The 17,686-nt window shown below is 60.0% G+C and overlaps 2 protein-coding genes across 4 annotated transcripts in view; both read right to left on the reverse strand.

The window, feature by feature from the left end:
* Axin1 (axin 1) overlaps nt 1-2,558 on the reverse strand; it is a 36,248-nt gene extending 33,690 nt beyond the window's left edge. The window contains exon 1 of one of the 3 annotated variants that reach the window (XM_042668642.1): nt 2,484-2,558. The gene's annotated coding sequence lies outside the window, so the exon portion shown is untranslated. Of the gene's footprint in view, nt 1-1,999; nt 2,157-2,483 lie in introns of those variants that run through there. The other 2 variants (XM_042668641.1, XM_042668644.1) reach the window with 2 other exon arrangements.
* An 11,251-nt stretch (nt 2,559-13,809) lies between these two features.
* Nucleotides 13,810-17,062, reverse strand: Mrpl28 (mitochondrial ribosomal protein L28). Its single transcript, XM_042668666.1, has 5 exons — nt 16,728-17,062; nt 15,127-15,279; nt 14,732-14,866; nt 14,564-14,650; nt 13,810-14,122 (listed from the first exon to the last, which is right to left on the reverse strand). Exons 1-5 carry the CDS (start codon nt 17,013-17,015, stop codon nt 14,015-14,017), a joined length of 771 nt encoding a protein of 256 aa, XP_042524600.1. The 5' UTR covers nt 17,016-17,062; the 3' UTR covers nt 13,810-14,014.
* Nucleotides 17,063-17,686: the final 624 nt, after the last annotated feature.

Here is a 17,686-nt window from a genome sequence, read left to right on the forward strand (position 1 = left end):
AGCACTTGAGATCCTGAGACCAATGGGCACTCATAATATTTAAAATATGGACAAAAAAAAAAAAAAAAAGACACTTGGGGCTGGGAATATGGCTTAGTGGTAGAGTGCTTGCCTAGCATGCATGAAGCCCTGGGTCGATCCCTGAGTACCACATACACAGAAAAAGCCAGAAATGGTGCTATGCCTCAAGCGGTAGAGTGCTAACTAGTCTTGTAAAAGAAGCTCAGGGACAGGGGCTGGGAAGGTGGCTCAGTGGTAGAGTGCTTGCCTTGCATGCATGAGGCCCTGGGTTCGATTCCTCAGCACCACATAAGCAAAAAGAAAAAAGCCGGAAGTGGCGCTGTGGCTCAGGCGGTAGAGCGCTAGCCTTGAGCTGAAGAGCTGAGGGACAGCGCCCAGGCCCAGAGTTCAGGCCCCACAACCGGGCCAAAAATAAATAAATAAATAAATAAAATAAAATAAAATATGGAAAAAAAAAAAAAAAAAAAGACACTTGGGGCTGGGAATATGGCTTAGTGGTAGAGTGCTTGCCTAGCATGCATGAAGCCCTGGGTCGATCCCTGAGTACCACATACACAGAAAAAGCCAGAAATGGTGCTATGCCTCAAGCGGTAGAGTGCTAACTAGCCTTGAGTAAAAGAAGCTCAGGGACAGGGGCTGGGAAGGTGGCTCAGTGGTAGAGTGCTTGCCTTGCATGCATGAGGCCCTGGGTTCGATACCTCAGCACCACATAAGCAAAAGCCAGAAGTGGCACTGTGGCTCAAGTGCTTGCCTTGAGCTGAAGAGCTGAGGGACAGCGCCCGGACCTAGAGTTCAAGCCCAAGACAGGCAAAAAAAAAAAAAAAAAAAGCAGCTCAGGGACAGTGCCCAGGCCCTGAGTCCAAGCCCCAAGACTGCCTCCCTCCACCCCACCCCGAAAAAAAGACACTAGTTCTAGATGCCAAACATGAGCTCTTCACAGATGCCAAATTACTGCATTATAGAAACAGCAGCAAATCCAAGAAGCAGCCCTTGATTATAGAACTGCAGCTATCTTCAAAACTCCCATTTTAATAAGCTAATCAAGTCTATCAGAATCGTTTTAAACTAGTTTTTAGAACCCAGAGGAAATATGCCCTATTATTTCACATCTATTTTTGGCTATCAACTGACAGAAGGCCTTCGGTGTCTATGGAAGCACATGGACATCTCCATAAACTACTGAAGCACTCCAATTCCCTACACCTCTAGGCTGCCACGAGAACAAACTGCATTTAGGGCACACATATACATATCGCACATACAATAGCTAAGCTAAGTGGGTGAGAGTCTAATGCCCACAACTTCAAATCTGGACCTATAACCACAACCTGTAAACTGATTCCATAGAGGTAATGTATAAATCTGATACAGCATACAGCTCTGGAGCCCAGGGCCACAGGTTTGATGCTTTCTAGCTATGTGTATGTATGTGTTTCACTTGTGCAACTTGAGGCTTCTGATTTACATTGAGTGTAGAGATATCAGCATGACTGACCTTTCCCCAACTGTCTGTCAGTTAAATTATTTAAGAGCCTGGGTTACTGCTTTCACATATAATCCATATGCTCATCACATAAAATTTTCAATGGCCAATGTAATCCTCCCCGCAAACACTAGCGTCTCTGAAATAAGAAATCTGACTAGTCAACGCGCTGAACCTCAAACGAAAACATGGCTTTATTTATTTTCCCAGCCTCGAATGCAAGTTCCTAAAACTAAACCCAGGTATTGAGACAGGACCTGTAAGTCCAGAGAACCAGCACAAGGAGGGGTGCGAAAAGGAGGGGTGCACAGAACAGTGAGAACCCTTCATAAGTTATCTTGGAAACGCACTGAGAAGACTCCCCAGAGGATGATGTATCACTGCTCTGCTGTCTACCGCCCAGCTCAAGTGTGCAGCTCTAGTTTCACTGGAGGGGGCGGGTGTGTGCGGGAAGGGCAGAACGGAGGAGGGAGAACCCCAAGAGACAGGACCAACCTGAAGGGGTGCAGACGTCAGAACAATGGCGTCCAGCCAGGGGACCCACAGCCTGGACCCAGAGAGGACCGTCCGGGGATTTCACTCCCTCCTTCCAACTTTTTCCAGGGAGGGCCGGGCCCGCACACTTTCTGTCCCCGGGGCCCGGAGGCGCGCGCGCGCGCACGCGCACACACACACCTGCGTCTCCCGGGCCGCCACCCCGTCGCACGCCCCGACGTCCGGACCCTTTCCCGGCAGGCCGGGCCGGGGCCCCTCACGCCGGCCTCCGCGCCGGCACGCCAGGCCCCCGCGGCCGCGCCCCGCACGCACCCGCCCCGCGGGCTCCGGGCCGACGCGGCCCGCGCTGACACGCCTCCGGCCCGCAGCCCGCGCGCCCGTCTTCCGGGTCTGCGTCCGCCGGCCTAGCGCGGCCTACACCGGCGGCCGCGGGCGGCGGGCCCTCGCGCCCGAGGAGCGCGCCCGGCGGCCCCGCACTACTCACCGGCGCGCGGCGGCGGCGGCGTCGCGGCCCCGGGCCCGGCTCCCGACGCGGCGCGGCCCATGCGCTCAGCGGCGGCCCGGCGGGCGGGCCCCGGCGGGGGCGCGGCCCGGGGCGGCCCCCATCCCGGCGGGCGGCTCAGCGGCCCGAGGCCCGGAGGCGGCGCGGAGCAGGCCGCGGAGCGCCGCCGAGGCCCGGCCGCCCGCTTTCACCTCCCGCCCCACGGGGACGCGGCTCCGGCCCGACTGGAGTGGGGCCCCTGCGGCAGAGGTAGCGACGGCCGCGGCCGCTTCCCGGAGCCCGCAGCCCTAACCCACCCGAGCGCCCCCGCCGGCGCAGCCCGGAAGTGCGGGGGCGGGACCTCGGGCGCAGGGCGGGGCCGCGGGCGGGAGCGAGGGGACGGGGTGAGCGCGGGGCGGGGCCTCTGCGCGGGGCGGGGCCTCTGCGCGGGGCGGGGCCTCTGCGCGGGGCGGGGCCTCTGCGCGGGGCGGGGCCTCTGCGCGGGCCAGGCAACGCTGGGAGGCCGTCCGTGCGGGCGGCCGCTGGAAGACGGCCACGCCCGAGCGCGGCGGACCCGGCCCGGGCTCCGACCGAGGAGCGTGGGAGCGGCGCGGTCGGACAGTGCCCACGAACCGAGGCCGTGCGGTAGGCAGTGGCAGGGTTTCTCTGCGGCACACCGCGGAGGACGACCTGGACGTCCGTCAGCCCCGGACTCGCGAGGCCGGTGTCCGCAGGCCTAGCCCGCGGCCTGGGGTGCGCGGGTCCGGGCTCCCGGCTGGCGGACCGTGAACCGGAGGCTCCGTCACTTGCACAGATTTCCCAGGAGTGGGGCTGTCGGTGGGCAGGCCGGGGGCTGGGCCGTCCGGCCCTGGCCCCTTGACCGCTCCCCCGTGCCCGCCCCTCCGGCCAGCCCCTCAGCAGGCGCGCAGGCCGAGGCCCCGCCCCTCCGGCCAGCCCCTCAGCAGGCGCGCAGGCCGAGGCCCCGCCCCTCCGGCCAGCCCCTCAGCAGGCGCGCAGGCCGAGGCCCCGCCCCTCCGGCCAGCGCCTCAGCAGGCGCGCAGGCCGAGGCCCCGCCCCTCCGGCCAGCGCCTCAGCAGGCGCGCAGGCCGAGGCCCCGCCCCTCCGGCCAGCCCCTCAGCAGGCGCGCAGGCCGAGGCCCCGCCCCTTCGGCCAGCCCCTCAGCAGGCGCGCAGGCCGAGGCCCCGCCCCTCCGTCCAGCCTCTCAGCGCGCAGGCCGAGACCCCGCCCCTCCGGCCAGTCCCTCAGCGCGCAGGCCGAGGCTCCGCCCCTCCGGCCAGTCTCTCAGCGCGCAGGCCGAGGCCCCGCCCTCCAGGCCAGTCTCTCAGCGCGCAGGCGGAGGCCCCGCCCCTCCCGGCCTGTCCACAGCATGCGGGCGGAGGCCCCGCCCTCCCGGCCGGCCCTACAGCGCGCAGGCGGAGGCCCCGCCCTCCCGGCCCTCAGCGCGCAGGCGGAAGCCCCGCCCTCCCAGCCGGCCGGCCCTCAGCGCGCAGGCGCATGCTCCGCCGTGCCGTTCGCCGGAAGCCGCGGTCTCCCGAGAGCGGCGGGCGGCGCTGGGGCGCTGGGTTTCTCCCAGCACCAGCTAAGGGCCAGACTAGAGTTCCCTTGTATCTATGCCCACAGTGCCGTCCTGCCCCTGGGCCGCGGCGCCCCGCCCGGCCTGTCGGAGGCGGCGCGGCTCGGGGCCCGCCCCGGCCTCGGCCTCCGGGAAGGCCGCGAGCGCCGCGACAGCCCGGCTTCCTGGGGCCTCACGGGCCCCACCCCGGCCGGCGCCTCGCCCGCCCTCCGCCTTGGCCTCCGGAGCTCCTGGCGGTCACCGCCCGCCCTGGAGACCCATGGCCATTGACTGTAACAGGTCACTGCTGTGCCTGCTCTCGGGCACTGCCGCCCTCAGAGCCCAGCCCTTCATCCTTCGCAGCTCCAAGGCGTGCACAGCAATCCTGGCCTCGGACTCCCACCCAGCTGCCCGCCGGTGCGCAGCCCCCTGCAGCCTGCCTACAGAGACACGGTATAGAGTGCCCAAGGTTGCTATGCGAGGGGAAGGAGCAGCATATTCACAGCCTACCGGGGCATCCCAACCTTCCAAGGGATGCTCTCAGGCCCATCAGCATGCCTCGGGTCAGGGAAAGGGCTATCCGCAGAGCATAGAGCGAAGCCAGCACAAGGCCACTGGATCCTGGTAGCAGGAGTCACACACCCGCTTCCAGCTAGGACAGCCCCAAGTCCCACGTGCTACACACTGGAGACCCCTGCAGAACAGTGGGCGGCAAATTCAGCCTCAGAAGAGACAGTAGATGACTACTGGGTGGGCAGTAGATAGCCCTCGTGGCAAAGCAGACCTCTGTAGGATGAGGCAGTCCCAGGTGGAGTGGACAGATGGCAGGACCCCTCAGGTATTGGCTTTGTGCTGCCACCGCACTCCCAAACCCAGACCCCAACACTTGCCTTGGTTCTGTAGAGCTGCTGCTTCGGTCAGGCCAGGGTCTTGAAGTTGAGTATGAGTCCACCCTCCTGCTAGCCCATGGCGGTGTGTATCCCCATGCCCTGGGGCCAGAACAGGACCCTTGGGCCTCCAGCTCCTCAGAGTCCTTGCCCTGAAGGGAAAGAAAGTGAGTCAAGAAGTCTGGAGAGGGCTGGGACTGTGGCTTAGTGGTAGAGTTCTTGCCTTGCATGCACGAAGCCCGGAGTTCAATTCCTCAGTACCACATACACAGAAAAGGCCAGAAGTAGTGCTGAGGCTCAAGTGGTAGGTACAGTGCTAGCCTTGAGCGGAAGCAGTCCAGGGACAGTGCCCAGGCCCTGAGTTCAAGCCCCAGGACTGGCAAAAAAAAAAAAAAAAATCTGCAGCCCTATTAAGGTAATGTGGTGTAGGTGCTGGGGAGGAGAGCCAAAGAGGTGGATAAAGAGGCAGGAGCCTCTACTCAAGGCCTTAAGGAAGACTCTTAAGGAGAAGCAGGCAGGGAAGGCAGCATTGGGAAACTGAAAAGTTTGCATCCTCTTTTCATACACAGAGAACTTTAAAATGCGAAAGCCCTTTGCTGGGAACAGTTTGCCACTATACTTGGATTCTAAATCTCATGACATTTGTTCCGGCTCTTTCCAGGAGCCAGAGGAGATACATAAAAAAACTCAAAAGCAGAAATGAAGTTATTTTCTTCAAGGCAGATAAAAAAGGGGTACTTTGAAATAAAATAGACTTAGAAGCCTTAAATATGTTCATCCACTTAATGGAGACTTTCTTTTTTTCTTGTGTAGGTACTGGGGACTGGGAACTGTCAATTTAGCCTTTTTGTTCAAGGCTAGCACTATACCACTTGAGCCACTTTTGCCTTCTTAGAGTGACTGATATGTAGTGACAAAAAAAAAAAAATTGTGGGCTATAGCAATAGATAGCAAATGAAGACCTTGGACAGGTCTTAACTGGGTTATTTGCCATTCAGTTGGCTGTTGAATTAGGCAATTGTCTGGATCCAAAATGGCCCAGAGGAAGGACCCAGGAGAAAGGAGTTGGGTGATCCAGTCCTGACAAATAAAGTCTAGACAGTCCCCACTGCCAGTCAGTTTGGGTTCTAGCCATGAACCCAGCACCAGGTAGCCCTCACTTGAGTCTTCTATTTGTGTGTATATGTAGTACTGGGGCTTAAACTCAGGGATTCTTGCTCTTACTTGGCTTTTTCACTGCAGGCTAGTGTTCTACCACTTGTGCCATATCTTCACTTCCAACTTTTTAGTGGTTAATTGGAGTCTCACAGACTTTTCTGCCCAGGCTGGTTTCCAACTTCAATCCCCCATTCCCAGCCTGCTGAGTAGCTAGGATCACAGGTATGAGCTACCAGCACCAACCTTTCTTCTTTTTCCACAAGCTTTGAGCTCAGGGAAGAAGGTAAGAGTTTGTTTGTGTCCCATAAAGGACTAGGAGCCATGCATGAGATACAGCACTGAGGAGAAAAGCTAGAGGGCCATAAATGGGTGACACAGTTGCTTCCCATGGGTCCTAGGTGCTGTCCCTGAGCTCTTTTTGCTCAAGGCTAGCACTGTAGCACTTTGAGCCTCAGCGCCGCTTTTGGTTTTCTGGCAGTTAATTGGAGATAAGAGTCTCAAGGACTTTTCTGCCCTGGCTGGCTTTGAGCCGTGATCCTCACATCTCAGCCTCCTGAGTATCTAGGATTAGAGGTGTGAGCCACCAGCGCCTGGCTATCTCTTTTTTTGTTTCTTGTGCCAGCAGTAAGGCTTAAACTCAGGGCCTCATCCTCTCGTGCTACTTACCCCCCTCCACCCCCAGTCATGGGGCTTGAACTCAGGATCTGGCTCTTGTCCTTGAACTTTGTTGCTCAAGGCTAGCATTCTACCACTTTGAGCCATGGGTGGCAGGTCAGGGCCTGCTGGATAGGACCCAGGCCTGGTGTCCAGAAGGGCCACTGGAAGAGGCAGGAGCCTGCAGGTCACCCCACCTCCAGGCCCTGGGCCTGTGACACCCCTGTGGGCCTCAGCAGTTAAGAGTTGTGCATCCCTACACACTAGGCCACTTATTTCCAACTTGCCCACCTCACTAACTTGGAGCCTTTGTCCCTCTGTTACTTAACCTAGGTGGCTTTTTTCACCCTGCCAGGCTCTGTCCTGCTAAGATCCCAGTACTTCTGTACCATTTTACATTCCAACTGTCTCAGCCCAGAGATTCCTCAAACCTGCAATCCCATCCACAGACCAGCTGCCACCACTCAAGCTGGCAGACAGTGTCCTGATAGCCAAGGTACTTCCCAGCTGCCCACCCCCATAGCCCACCTAGGCCTCGCCTCCTCCCTGTGTCCTCTGCTGCTACCTGAGATGGCTCTCAGCTGCCTAGGAGCCCTGTCATCACTGTGGCCAAATTCTAAGTATGTGATTATGTATGCCAGGGTCCCCATAGTCTCTTTGTTGCTGTAGAATCTATGGTGGCAAACAAAAGTACACTGGATTAGCCACAGTGGATTAAAAGATTTGCCTCTCAGAGTTCCCTAATAAGCTAACAATTGTATGGACAGCAGCTTTGAACCCCCAGGATGCACTTTTTAGGTCAGCTGGGAGCTCAAGGCCTCTGTGGGCAGCAGGGGACCTTGCTATGGTTGTACACAGCCCCTTCTCACACACAGTGCTGCTAAGGAGCACGTCTGCATTTTCAGCTCCCCCAAGGTCCTCGAGCAGAACATGAGGGGCTAGATACTAGAGGATGGTGAAGGCCCAAGTGGGGGGCAGCGGCGGGGAGGACGAGGCCTGTCTAGGACCACTTCCCAAAGAGCGTGAGCACTGGCCCGGCCCAGCACACTGCGTCTGCGCGTGCCACACACAGCAGCAAGGACGTGGGCACCATGGAGGGCGGCACCATGGGTCCCGGCCCGCACGCGTGCACACGCGCGCGCGCGCACACACACACTCACAGCATGCAGGCCCTCCTTTGATCTCCAAAGGGGACCCCATTGACAAGCTGTTAGTCGCAGCTGCCGGGGCGGGCCTGCTCTCAAGTCCCGAGTAATGGGATTTGGTGCTTCTGATCTGTCTGGACTCCCATTATAGGTTAATTTTTTTTCCTGCTTTTTCTTCTCTTTTTTCTTTCTCAAAAGAAAATGCCCCGCAAATTGTGCCGACATATTACCCAGCCTAGACACAGGACCAGATGCAGTTGGGGGGGTGGGGTGGGGGGAGGGCGCGGTCTTTGACGGGCCTGTGTGTGAAATCTGATGTGGGGGACCTACCAGGGCGGTTTTCAGGTCCTTGGTACGGTGGGCTTCCTTCGGCCTCGTGCTCGTTCCTTTGTCTCCTCTCCTGACCCTTCCTTGGGTAACGCAGGGAGTGGATACAGGGTGTAGGGGAGCGGATGTGTGTGTGTGTGTGTGCACGCGCGCGCATGAGGTTAAGGTGGGCTGAGGGCAGGGCTATAACCACAAGAACAATGGAGTGCTAGGACCACCTAAGTCTACCTGTCCACCTATTTGTCCATCCATCTGTCCACCCACCTGGCTTACCTCACCTGCCTGGCTCCGTGTGTCTGCTCGTGCCCCACCGTCCTGCTGTCCGCCATGGTGGGCTTGGCCGTCCGTCTGTCCAAACACTTTGAGCCACTCCAGGAAGCGGGTCCCTGCTCTTGGCCACTGTGTGGCTGGGAGGCAGAAGCGTGACTCTAGGCTGCAGCTCGGGCTCCTGCCGCCGATTGGCTGAGGCAGGGACCAGATGACAGGCCTCGAAACCCTATGGTAGCCATGGCAACCAGCCCCTTTAGACACCGCCACCCCCCCAGCCACTCCTGACTGCTGAGGGAGCAGGCAATGCTGCCAGGAGGCCCATGCCAGGCCCTCAGAGGGGTAGCCAGGTGTGGGTGGGCGGCAGTCACTCCCACGCCAGCCGTTCGGCGTTTTTGTGTACTTCATGTCCAGTGTATGGGGGTCTCTGCCCCTCAGGCCTGTCCGAGGCTGTTCCATGCTCTGTCTGACTCCTTGACCGCGGCAGGAGCAGTGAACTTTGCAGCCCTGCTGACAGGACTTCAGGTCAGGCTTGCCCCAGGGGATGGAGGCCGGGCCCAGTTGGGTGGAGAAGCCGTGAGCAGGGACTGTGGTGGGAAAGGAGAAGTCCCCACAGGTGGGCAGTCAACTTCTCAATTTACTTCAGATGGAAAAGAGCCTGTAGCTGTATCTCTGACCATAAACCACTCTACCACACTTGTGTGGGCCACTGCGGGCTGAACACCAGGCAGAGGCTCCTCCCCAGAGCCTCCCGAGGCGCTGGCCATGGTGTTGCTCTTTCTTGCAGCCCTTAGGTCTCTACTGGCAAGACTCTGGAGCCTGGTTCCCAGGTTGGGAGACAAATTGGCCCTCGGCCACACACCTGACTTAGCACCTGTCCTTCCCTTGACTGCTGCGCCCTCTAGTGTGCAGAGAGCTTGCGCCCGCAGAGCCTGCCCACAGCAGCCTGGCAAAGCACTCCCCAATGTCCCTGTCAGGGGTCGTCCAGACGGGGTTCTTGGCAGCAGAGCCACATGTCACTCCCCCTTGGACTGACCCCTTAGGCCCTACAGACACCAAGACATCTCAGCAGAAACATCTCGTTTCTGTGACAGCCAAGAATAGCCCCCTTCCGAGCTCTAGCAGGCTGAACCCCACTTTCTAGCCTGAGCCCAGGCTGAACCTGCTGAGCAGGATGTGGCCAAGAGCTGCCTCAGGGTTTCAAGACGCATGAGCTCAGCTTCAGGGGAAAGACCTGTCAGTGAGGAGGCCTCTGCCAAGCCAGAGGGGTGAGGGGTGCTGCGTGCATGCGTGCACGTGGGTGAGAGAGAGAGGAACGTGAGTCTAGGATCTCTCTCGCCTAAGGGAGTGGACTCAGGGCCGGCTGGGTTAGTTCCCAGGAATCAGCTGTGGACAGGTCTGGCTGGAGCTGGTCAGGGCTAGTGTATGGGTAGATCTGGGCTGTGGACAGGTCTGGCTGGAGCTGGTCAGGACTAGTATATGGGTAGAGCTGGGCTGTGGACAGGTCTGGCTGGAGCTGGTCAGGACTAGTGTATGGGTAGATCTGGGCTGTGGACAGGTCTGGCTAGAGCTGGTCAGGGCTAGTGTATGGGTAGATCTGGGCTGTGGACAGGTCTGGCTGGAGCTGGTCAGGGCTAGTGTATGGGTAGATCTGGGCTGTGGACAGGTCTGGCTGGAGGTGGTCAGGACTAGGTATGGGTAGAGCTGGGCTGCTTCGCCAGCTTCCAGACATGGCCACCTGAGCTATCCTCCTTCACAGGGATGGGCACCTTGCCTTTAAGGCCTCCTGGCTGTACTATGGAAGCCGCCACAGACAATCCACGCAGAGGGAGGGTAGAGGCCGCGGTAGCCTAGTTTATCTACAGGAGTGAGGGAAAGGGTCATCCTGGAGCACAGGATGAACCTGGGGAGTTACAGAGGAGCTGAATGGTGTGCGGCCTATGCTGCAGTGTGTTCAGTGAGACCAGGCTTCCAGCTTGAGGGTGGGAGGGAGCCAGGGACTCCATTACAACCGGCCCCTCATGCCGGGAGTTCAGGTCTGAGCTGTGGGCAAGCTGTGAGGGTAGCAGACAGAGAAGGGGATTAAAGAGCATGAAGACAAGCACCCTGCACAGGTATGCTTGGCATACAGGTGGGCCTCTGGCCACTCCTGGTCACCCGCATCAAATGGGGGAAGAATGGGGACAAAGGTGCGTCCAGATAACTCCACAGGCTCACTGCCCTGCCTCTCCTACCAGGCCTCAGCAACTGAGTACCTGAGTGGGGCTCAGGAACAGGTGAGGGTCTTGGTGAAGGCATCAGGTACAGAGCTCTGGCCTGGGCCAATTGTGTCCTGTACGCCTGCCATGGGTGGCAGAGGACCTACCTTCTTGGCCTCGTCTCACCAGCCCCAAGAGAGGCGCATCCAGCAATGGTCCACCTTCATCTTTTTTTGTCCTCATACTGGGGATGCTGTCTCCTAGCTTTTTTGTTCAAGGTCGGCACTCTACCACTTGCGCCACAGCTCTACTTCCCAACTTTTTGGTGGATAATCAGTCTCACCAACCTTCCTGCCAGCTGGCTTTGAACTGCAATCCTCAGATCTCAGCCTTATGAATATCTAGGGTTATAGGCTTGAGCTCACCCTAATCTTTTCCAGTTCGGCTACCTGCTTTTTTTTTTTTTTTTGGTCGGTCATGGGCCTTGAACTCTGGGCCTGGGTGCTGTCCCTCAGCTCTTCAGCTCAAGGCACGTGCTCTACCCCACTTGAGCCACAGCACCACTTCGGGTTTTCTGGTGGTTTATTGGAGATAAAGAGTTTCACGGACTTTCCTGCCCGGGCTGGCTTTGAACTGTGATCCTCAGATCTCAGCCTCCGGGGTAGCTAGGATGACAGGCGTGAGCCACGGCGCCCCGTTCGGCTTCTTTTAACTTTGAAGCCTACCTCAGACTGCTGTCACAGTCACGTATGGACTCAACTAATCCCTGGGACACAAGGTGTGTCTCCACTATCATGAGCTCCCATCACAGCCAGCAGGGGCAGCAGTGGCTTGTTGGTTTGGCTTTGGTCAACACCTCCCCCATTGCAGGCACAACCCTTCCTCACGCTAGACTCTCAGGTGTGGTCCATGTAGGGAAGAAATGAGGGCAGCTCAGTGAACTGGACTGGCCAAGACCTGGAGGGAAAAGGGCAGGACACATGGCCGGCAGGGAAATGCAGACAGGGCGCGTCCTAGGCTAGCTCCAGTGGCCTGCGGCTCAGTTCCGAGTCCCACAGGTGAACACGAGCTTGCTCAGTGAGCACCTACACTGTGTCTCCTCTGCCTCACGCTGAGGTTCCTCCAGACAGCTCCAGGGACAGAGCAAATTGGACAGAAGCAGTGCAGTGGGCCTCACCTATATCCTGGCCACTGTGAGCCCACCATTCACTGAACTCCATCATGTTGACTGAGTCAGGGGTGTGTGAGAGCGTGGTAACACTGATGCGACCTCCGTGGGGACAGAGCCTGGTCGATTCCCGCCTGCCCCGCAGAAGAGTGAGCAATGCCACGCTTCAAGGCAAGCAAGCGGCAGGGACTCGCTGCGCTTAGACTCGAATTATCTCATCGGCAGCCTGGGCCACCTCTCAATAACCCCCACACCCCAGAGCCGGACCACAATCCCGAGTGCATGGAACTGGATACAGACACGTGCCCAGAGCAGGACTGCCCAAGGAAGACAAGAGGCCCTTGTCTTCAACCTAAGAGCCTCAGCCCGCCTGGCCCCTACCCCACTCTTACTGCCCCTCCCTCTAAGCCAGACCCTGGAAAGCTGACAAAAGAGACACTCCAGGCCCCAGACAACCACTGAGGTACATGCTTGTAATCTCAGCACTTTTGGAGGCTAAGACAGAATTGATCGTTTGAGGCCAGCTTAGCTGACCCTATGATTTAAAAAATACACACACACACCACAAAACCCTCCAAGTCCTGTTTGACTAGGCCTTGTCTCTGAAGAAGGTAAGGCGGGCCCATCAGTGAGCCAGGGGTTCAAGCCCAAGGGTAGGAAAGACTGGCTTAAATTTAAAACAATGGATACTGGATGCTAGTGGGTCACACCTGTAATCCAGAAGTGGAACTGGGGCTCAGGGCTCAACCTTGAGCAAAAATGGGACAGCCATTGGGGCTTGGAAGGTGGCTTAGTGTGGTAGAGTGCTTGAAGTACAGGAAGCCCTGGGTTCGATTCCTGAGTACCACATACACAGAAAAAGCCAAGAGTGGGTCTGTGGCTCAAGTGGTACAGTGCTAGCCTTGAGCAAAAAGCACAGGAACAGTGCCCAGGCCTTGATTTCAAGTCCCAAGACTGGCAAAAAATAAAAATAAAAAAAAGAAAGAAAACACCCCCAAACGGAGTGAAGCTAAGGCCTAAGAACCACACCAACCCTTTTAGACAACTAACAGACCCCTGTGGGCCATCAGAGCCACATCAAGAGCTAGCTGAGTGTTTTGGATACAATTTTAAAAGAACTGTCTAGTCTGGCGCCAGTGGCTCATGCCTGTAACCTAAGCTACTAAAGAGGCTGAGATCTGAGGATTGCAGTTCAAAGCCAGCCCGGGCAGGAAAGTCTGTGGGACTCTTACGTCCTATTAACCACCAGAAAACTGGAAGTGGCACTATGGCTCAAGTGGTAGAGCGCTCGCCTTGAGCTGAAGAGCCCAGAGTTCAAGCCCACAACTGCCAAGAAAGAATTAAAAAATAATTGTTCACATGGCAGGGAGGTTACATGGCACTGGAATGTGGAAGTACTGGGACCTTGGGGGCTGGGAGACCAACATGGACAGGTAACTGTGGGTGTTTCCCTGGGCTCTGACCCTAAGACAGGCCCTGACTCTTACTAACCTTCCCTGCCTGGCAGGGAAGCTATGTGATCCTTCGGGATCTTCCTTTCACCAGCTGTGATGTGATTAGCACCTCCTCCCCTACGTACAGCTTGTTTTCCTGAGACCAGAATGGGCCTCCTTCCCCTCCAGGGAAGGGCTGGGATACGCCAGGGCAGGTCAGGCCCAGGAGTGGATCCGAAGGGCGGGGCGTGGCAGAGGCCAGCGGCGGGAGCCCCTGCAAGACCACTGGGCCCCACTGCCTCCGGTTCTGTACAGGACACCACAGGGACCTTCCTAGGCGCAAGCCAAGCCTCAGCCTCTCCTATTCTGGAGAACATTCTAGAACAGACAGGGAGGTATGTGTAATGGGAAGAAATGAGTCCATTCTGCTACACCTTAGATTATAAATTATAAATTATGCAGGCCCCTTTCCAACAGAAAAAAGACAAACACCAAAAGAAGCCCCAGGAAGAGCACACAGGCAGCTGGATTCCGTTTACTCACTTCCAGACCCACAGGCACAATAAATGCTGCCAGCCACCATCTACCCACCTAGACGGCCACTGCTTAGTTCCAGGTCTCCAATGCCCCCTAGGGCCTCTGAAAAGACTACCCCGTGTGGCCAGTACACAGGAACCCGCGCGGCCACTCCAGGATGTGGCCGAGAGGAAGCTGAGCCCTGTGGTCACTTCCCACTGGCTATCTTCTGCACCACTGCGGGCTCTGACAGGACCTGCTGCTGAAGCTGCTCCACCAGCTCCTCCACATAGATCTTGAATAGGGGGACGGGGTCCTGGATGAGAGAGGGTAGGAGTGAGGCTCACGTTTGCCCAGAGCAGCTAGAGCTCTGGCAAAGGCGGGAACCAGCTGGCGGCCACTGCTCAGTGGATATGGGGTCGATGCCCAATGAGCCCCTCAGGCTCAGCGACAGGGTCACACGAGGTTGCTTGTGGCAGTGGAAGGCACCGCCTACACAGGTGGCTTTCTTCCCTTAAGGACACAGGAGTCACAGGCCTGCCTCTGGCTGCCCTGGGGTCACAGATACACACTAAGTGGAGTGAGTGTGGGCAGCTAGCTGCCAATGCCACAGGCAGCTACCTGAGCCAACAGCCCCCACAGGCCCCGGACCCTTCTTGGGAACAGAAACACAGCAGCAAGTGTGGCCCTCCCCAGCCCAGGCTCTCTCTACCCGTCTGTCCCTTGACCTGGAAGGTGGCAGCAGCCCGGCGCTCACCTTCTCTTCCAGGAGCCTCTGCTTCTCCACAGCCTCCTCCATGGTCAGGCCAACCCACTCGGCCTCCGCCTCTGGAATGGCAAAGTCCTGGCCAGGCAAACGGAGAGCTCAGTGAAGCCCAGTGTCTAACAGGCAGGAGCAGCAGGGAGGGCAAGGGGAAGCCCTCACCTTGTACTTGTTGTAGATGGCTGCCCTCCGTTCGGGGTCATCCGGGTGCAGCTGAGGGTCCTGGCGGGCAAGCCTCAATAGCATACCTCGCTTCAGATCCATCCCAAACTTGGAGCACAGGTCCTCCTTTGGGGTCTGGAACGGGGCTCACATAAGGCCAGGGGCTGTGCCAGTGCCCCACCACCCCCACCCACCAGCCCAGAGCAGGCCAGAAGCGGAAGGCTGTGCTCACTCAGATCCCTCCTGCGGGCAGCAAAGACCCATTTGGGCTGCTGTGGGATGTGGTCACGGTTTTGTACTGGCCACGGCAAACACCAACCATGTGCCCGTGTCCAGATGCTGAGCCTTCCTGGAATCTGACCGCAGGCCCTGTTATACATGCACTGCCCCCTTGCCTTGAGGATATAGAAGTCGAACCCATAGGCCTTGTCGATGAGATCCAAAGTCCGCATGGTGACAGTCACAGTGAACTTCTTATCCAAGATCTCACTGTACAGCTCCCGCTGGAACAGCTGGGGCTTCCACACCTTCTTCACTCTTGCTGAGAGCTGAAGGTGCAACAGAGACTCCCTCAGTGTAAATCCCTTCCAGGGCAAACGGGACCTGGGCTGGGCCACTGGCTCCCACTTACCCATGCTTCTCCCACTGGAGGCTCTACCTCATACGCACTGCTGTGGGATTCTAGACCTGGGGCTGACCCTGGCCGCTAACCTCAGGGCTGGCTTCTCCTTCCCTTGACCCAAGCCTGCTGATATGTGTTCCAAGTGCTCAGATGACAGAAACATAAGCAACCCAAGGGCCACATGAAAAGGAAGGTGGAAGCCTGGCGGGGCTCCAACCATCTCCTCTCCTAGGACTTAGGAGAGAGACCAGAGGCTGACTCTGCCCCTGCCAAGGCTGTCTCTGCTTTCCTTGTTTTTCTCTTTTTGTTTGGGTACAGGGGCTTGAACTCAGGACTTTGGGATCTTGCTTGTCTTTTTCACTCATGGCTGGTGCTCTACCCCTTGACTCATACTTCCACTTAAGGCTTTGTACTAACTAACTAGAGATAAAAGTCTCGAGAATGCCTGCCTAGGCTGATCTTCAGATCTGTCCCCCAGACAGCTAGGATTATAGTTTCAGGCCCCAGTGCCCAGCCCCTTCCTACCTTGTCTGTGTATGTGTGAGTGAGTGACAGAGTGTCCCCGTCCTGGGGCCTGAACTCAGGGCCTGGGCCCTGTCCCTGAGCTTTTGTGATCAAGGCTAGTTCTACACTGGAGCCCCAGCTCCACTTCCAGCTTCTTTGACAGTTACTGGAGATAGTCCCACGGGCTTTTCTGCCCCAGCTGGCTGGCTCTGAACTGTGGTCCTCGGGTCTGGGCTGAGCCGCTGACGCGGGCCTGCCTGGCTAGTTCTGTCCCCACCGACGGAGCCCAGCCCAGCCCAGCCCGCAAGCTACTGCGGGCCTCAGCGGCCCTCAGCGCCTCCTCCCATCCACCGGGGGCTGGGCCGGGCCCAGGCCTGTCCCCGGCAGCCTCCTCTCAGGACACCCCGGGGCCCATGTTTGCCTGTTTTCCGCGCGGTTCTCCTCCCCACCTCCTTGGCGCACCGGACGCCGTAGCAAACCGGTGTGCCCGGCTGGTTCGCCACGCCGGGGGCCGCCCGGAGCCCGGGGAGACGGGGTGGGGAGAGGCCGGGGCGGGGGAGGCCGGGGCCGGGGGTGGGGAGAGGCCGGGGGGCCGGGGCGGGGGAGGCCGCGGCCGGGGGTGGGGGGAGGCCGGGGCCGGGGGTGGGGAGAGGCCGGGGCCGGGGGTGGGGGGAGGCCGGGGGTGGGGGGAGGCCGGGGCCGCGGCCGGGGCGGGGGGAGGCCGGGGCCGGGGCGGGGAAGGCCGGGGCCGGGGGTGGGGGGAGGCCGGGGCCGGAGGTGGGGAGAGGCCGGGGGGGCCGGGGCGGGGGAGGCCGGGGCCGGGGCGGGGGAGGCCGCGGCCGGGGCGGGGGAGGCCGGGCCCGCGCTCACCTTGTCGTCGTTGGCGTATCTGTAGCCCAGGATCCAGCCCTCGCCGCCCCACAGCCCGCGCTGCGCCTCGGGCGGCCGGTGCAGGGGGACCGGCACGTCCTGCACGCGCTCCCGCTGCCCGCTCCGGGGGTGGATCTTGAACCGGGCCCCGTGGGGTCGGTAGTGGACGGGCGCGGGCGGCCGCTCGTCCTCCAGCGAGCGCAGGAAGTGTGCGGGCAGGCGGGAGCAGATGCCGTCCCGCAGCCGCAGGCGCGGCCACAGGTGGCGCGGGAACCTGTGCAGGGGCATCGCTGGGGCCGGCGGGGCGCACGGGGCCGGCGGGGCGCACCAGGGGGCGCGCACGGGGGACGGCGGACGCGCGGCACCCGCCGGAAGCGGAAGTGCTCCGGGGCCGCTTCCGCCCGGGCGGATGGGCCGCAGAGCCTGTCAGTCACCCCGAGCCGGCGCGCGGCGCCGGGCCGGGCGCAGGACCGCGCTCCGCCCCGCCCGCCCCGCCCCGCCCCAGCCGGGCGCGGCCCGGGCCGCGGAGCTGAACCCGAGCCCGAGCCCGAGCCCGAGCGCCGCGCCCAGCTCCGCGCCCCGTTCGCGGGCCCTCGACCCCTTCCGATCCCCTCACCCTGTGAACGCTCCGGTTTCTCCACTCAGGCCGCGGTGCCGGGGGGCTGCGGACACCGGCATCTGGGACGCGAGGGCCACGGGGTCCGCGGGCGCAGCCCCCCGATAGCGGCCCCCGATAGCGGCCCCCGACAGCGGCCCCGCGGGCGCAGCCCCCCGATAGCGGCCCCGCGACAGCGGCCCCCCGATAGCGGCCCCCGACAGCGGCCCCGCGGGCGCAGCCCCCCGATAGCGGCCCCGCGGGCGCAGCCCCCCGACAGCGGCCCCGCGGGCGCAGCCCCCGGACCCGGCCCAGCCCAGCACGCAGCCCGGGCCGCAGAGGCCGGGCCGTCCGGGATGGGTGG

Source organism: Dipodomys spectabilis, unplaced genomic scaffold, assembly GCF_019054845.1.
Source record: "Dipodomys spectabilis isolate Male_0828 unplaced genomic scaffold, ASM1905484v1 ptg000461l, whole genome shotgun sequence".
NCBI classification, from domain to species: domain Eukaryota; kingdom Metazoa; phylum Chordata; class Mammalia; order Rodentia; family Heteromyidae; genus Dipodomys; species Dipodomys spectabilis.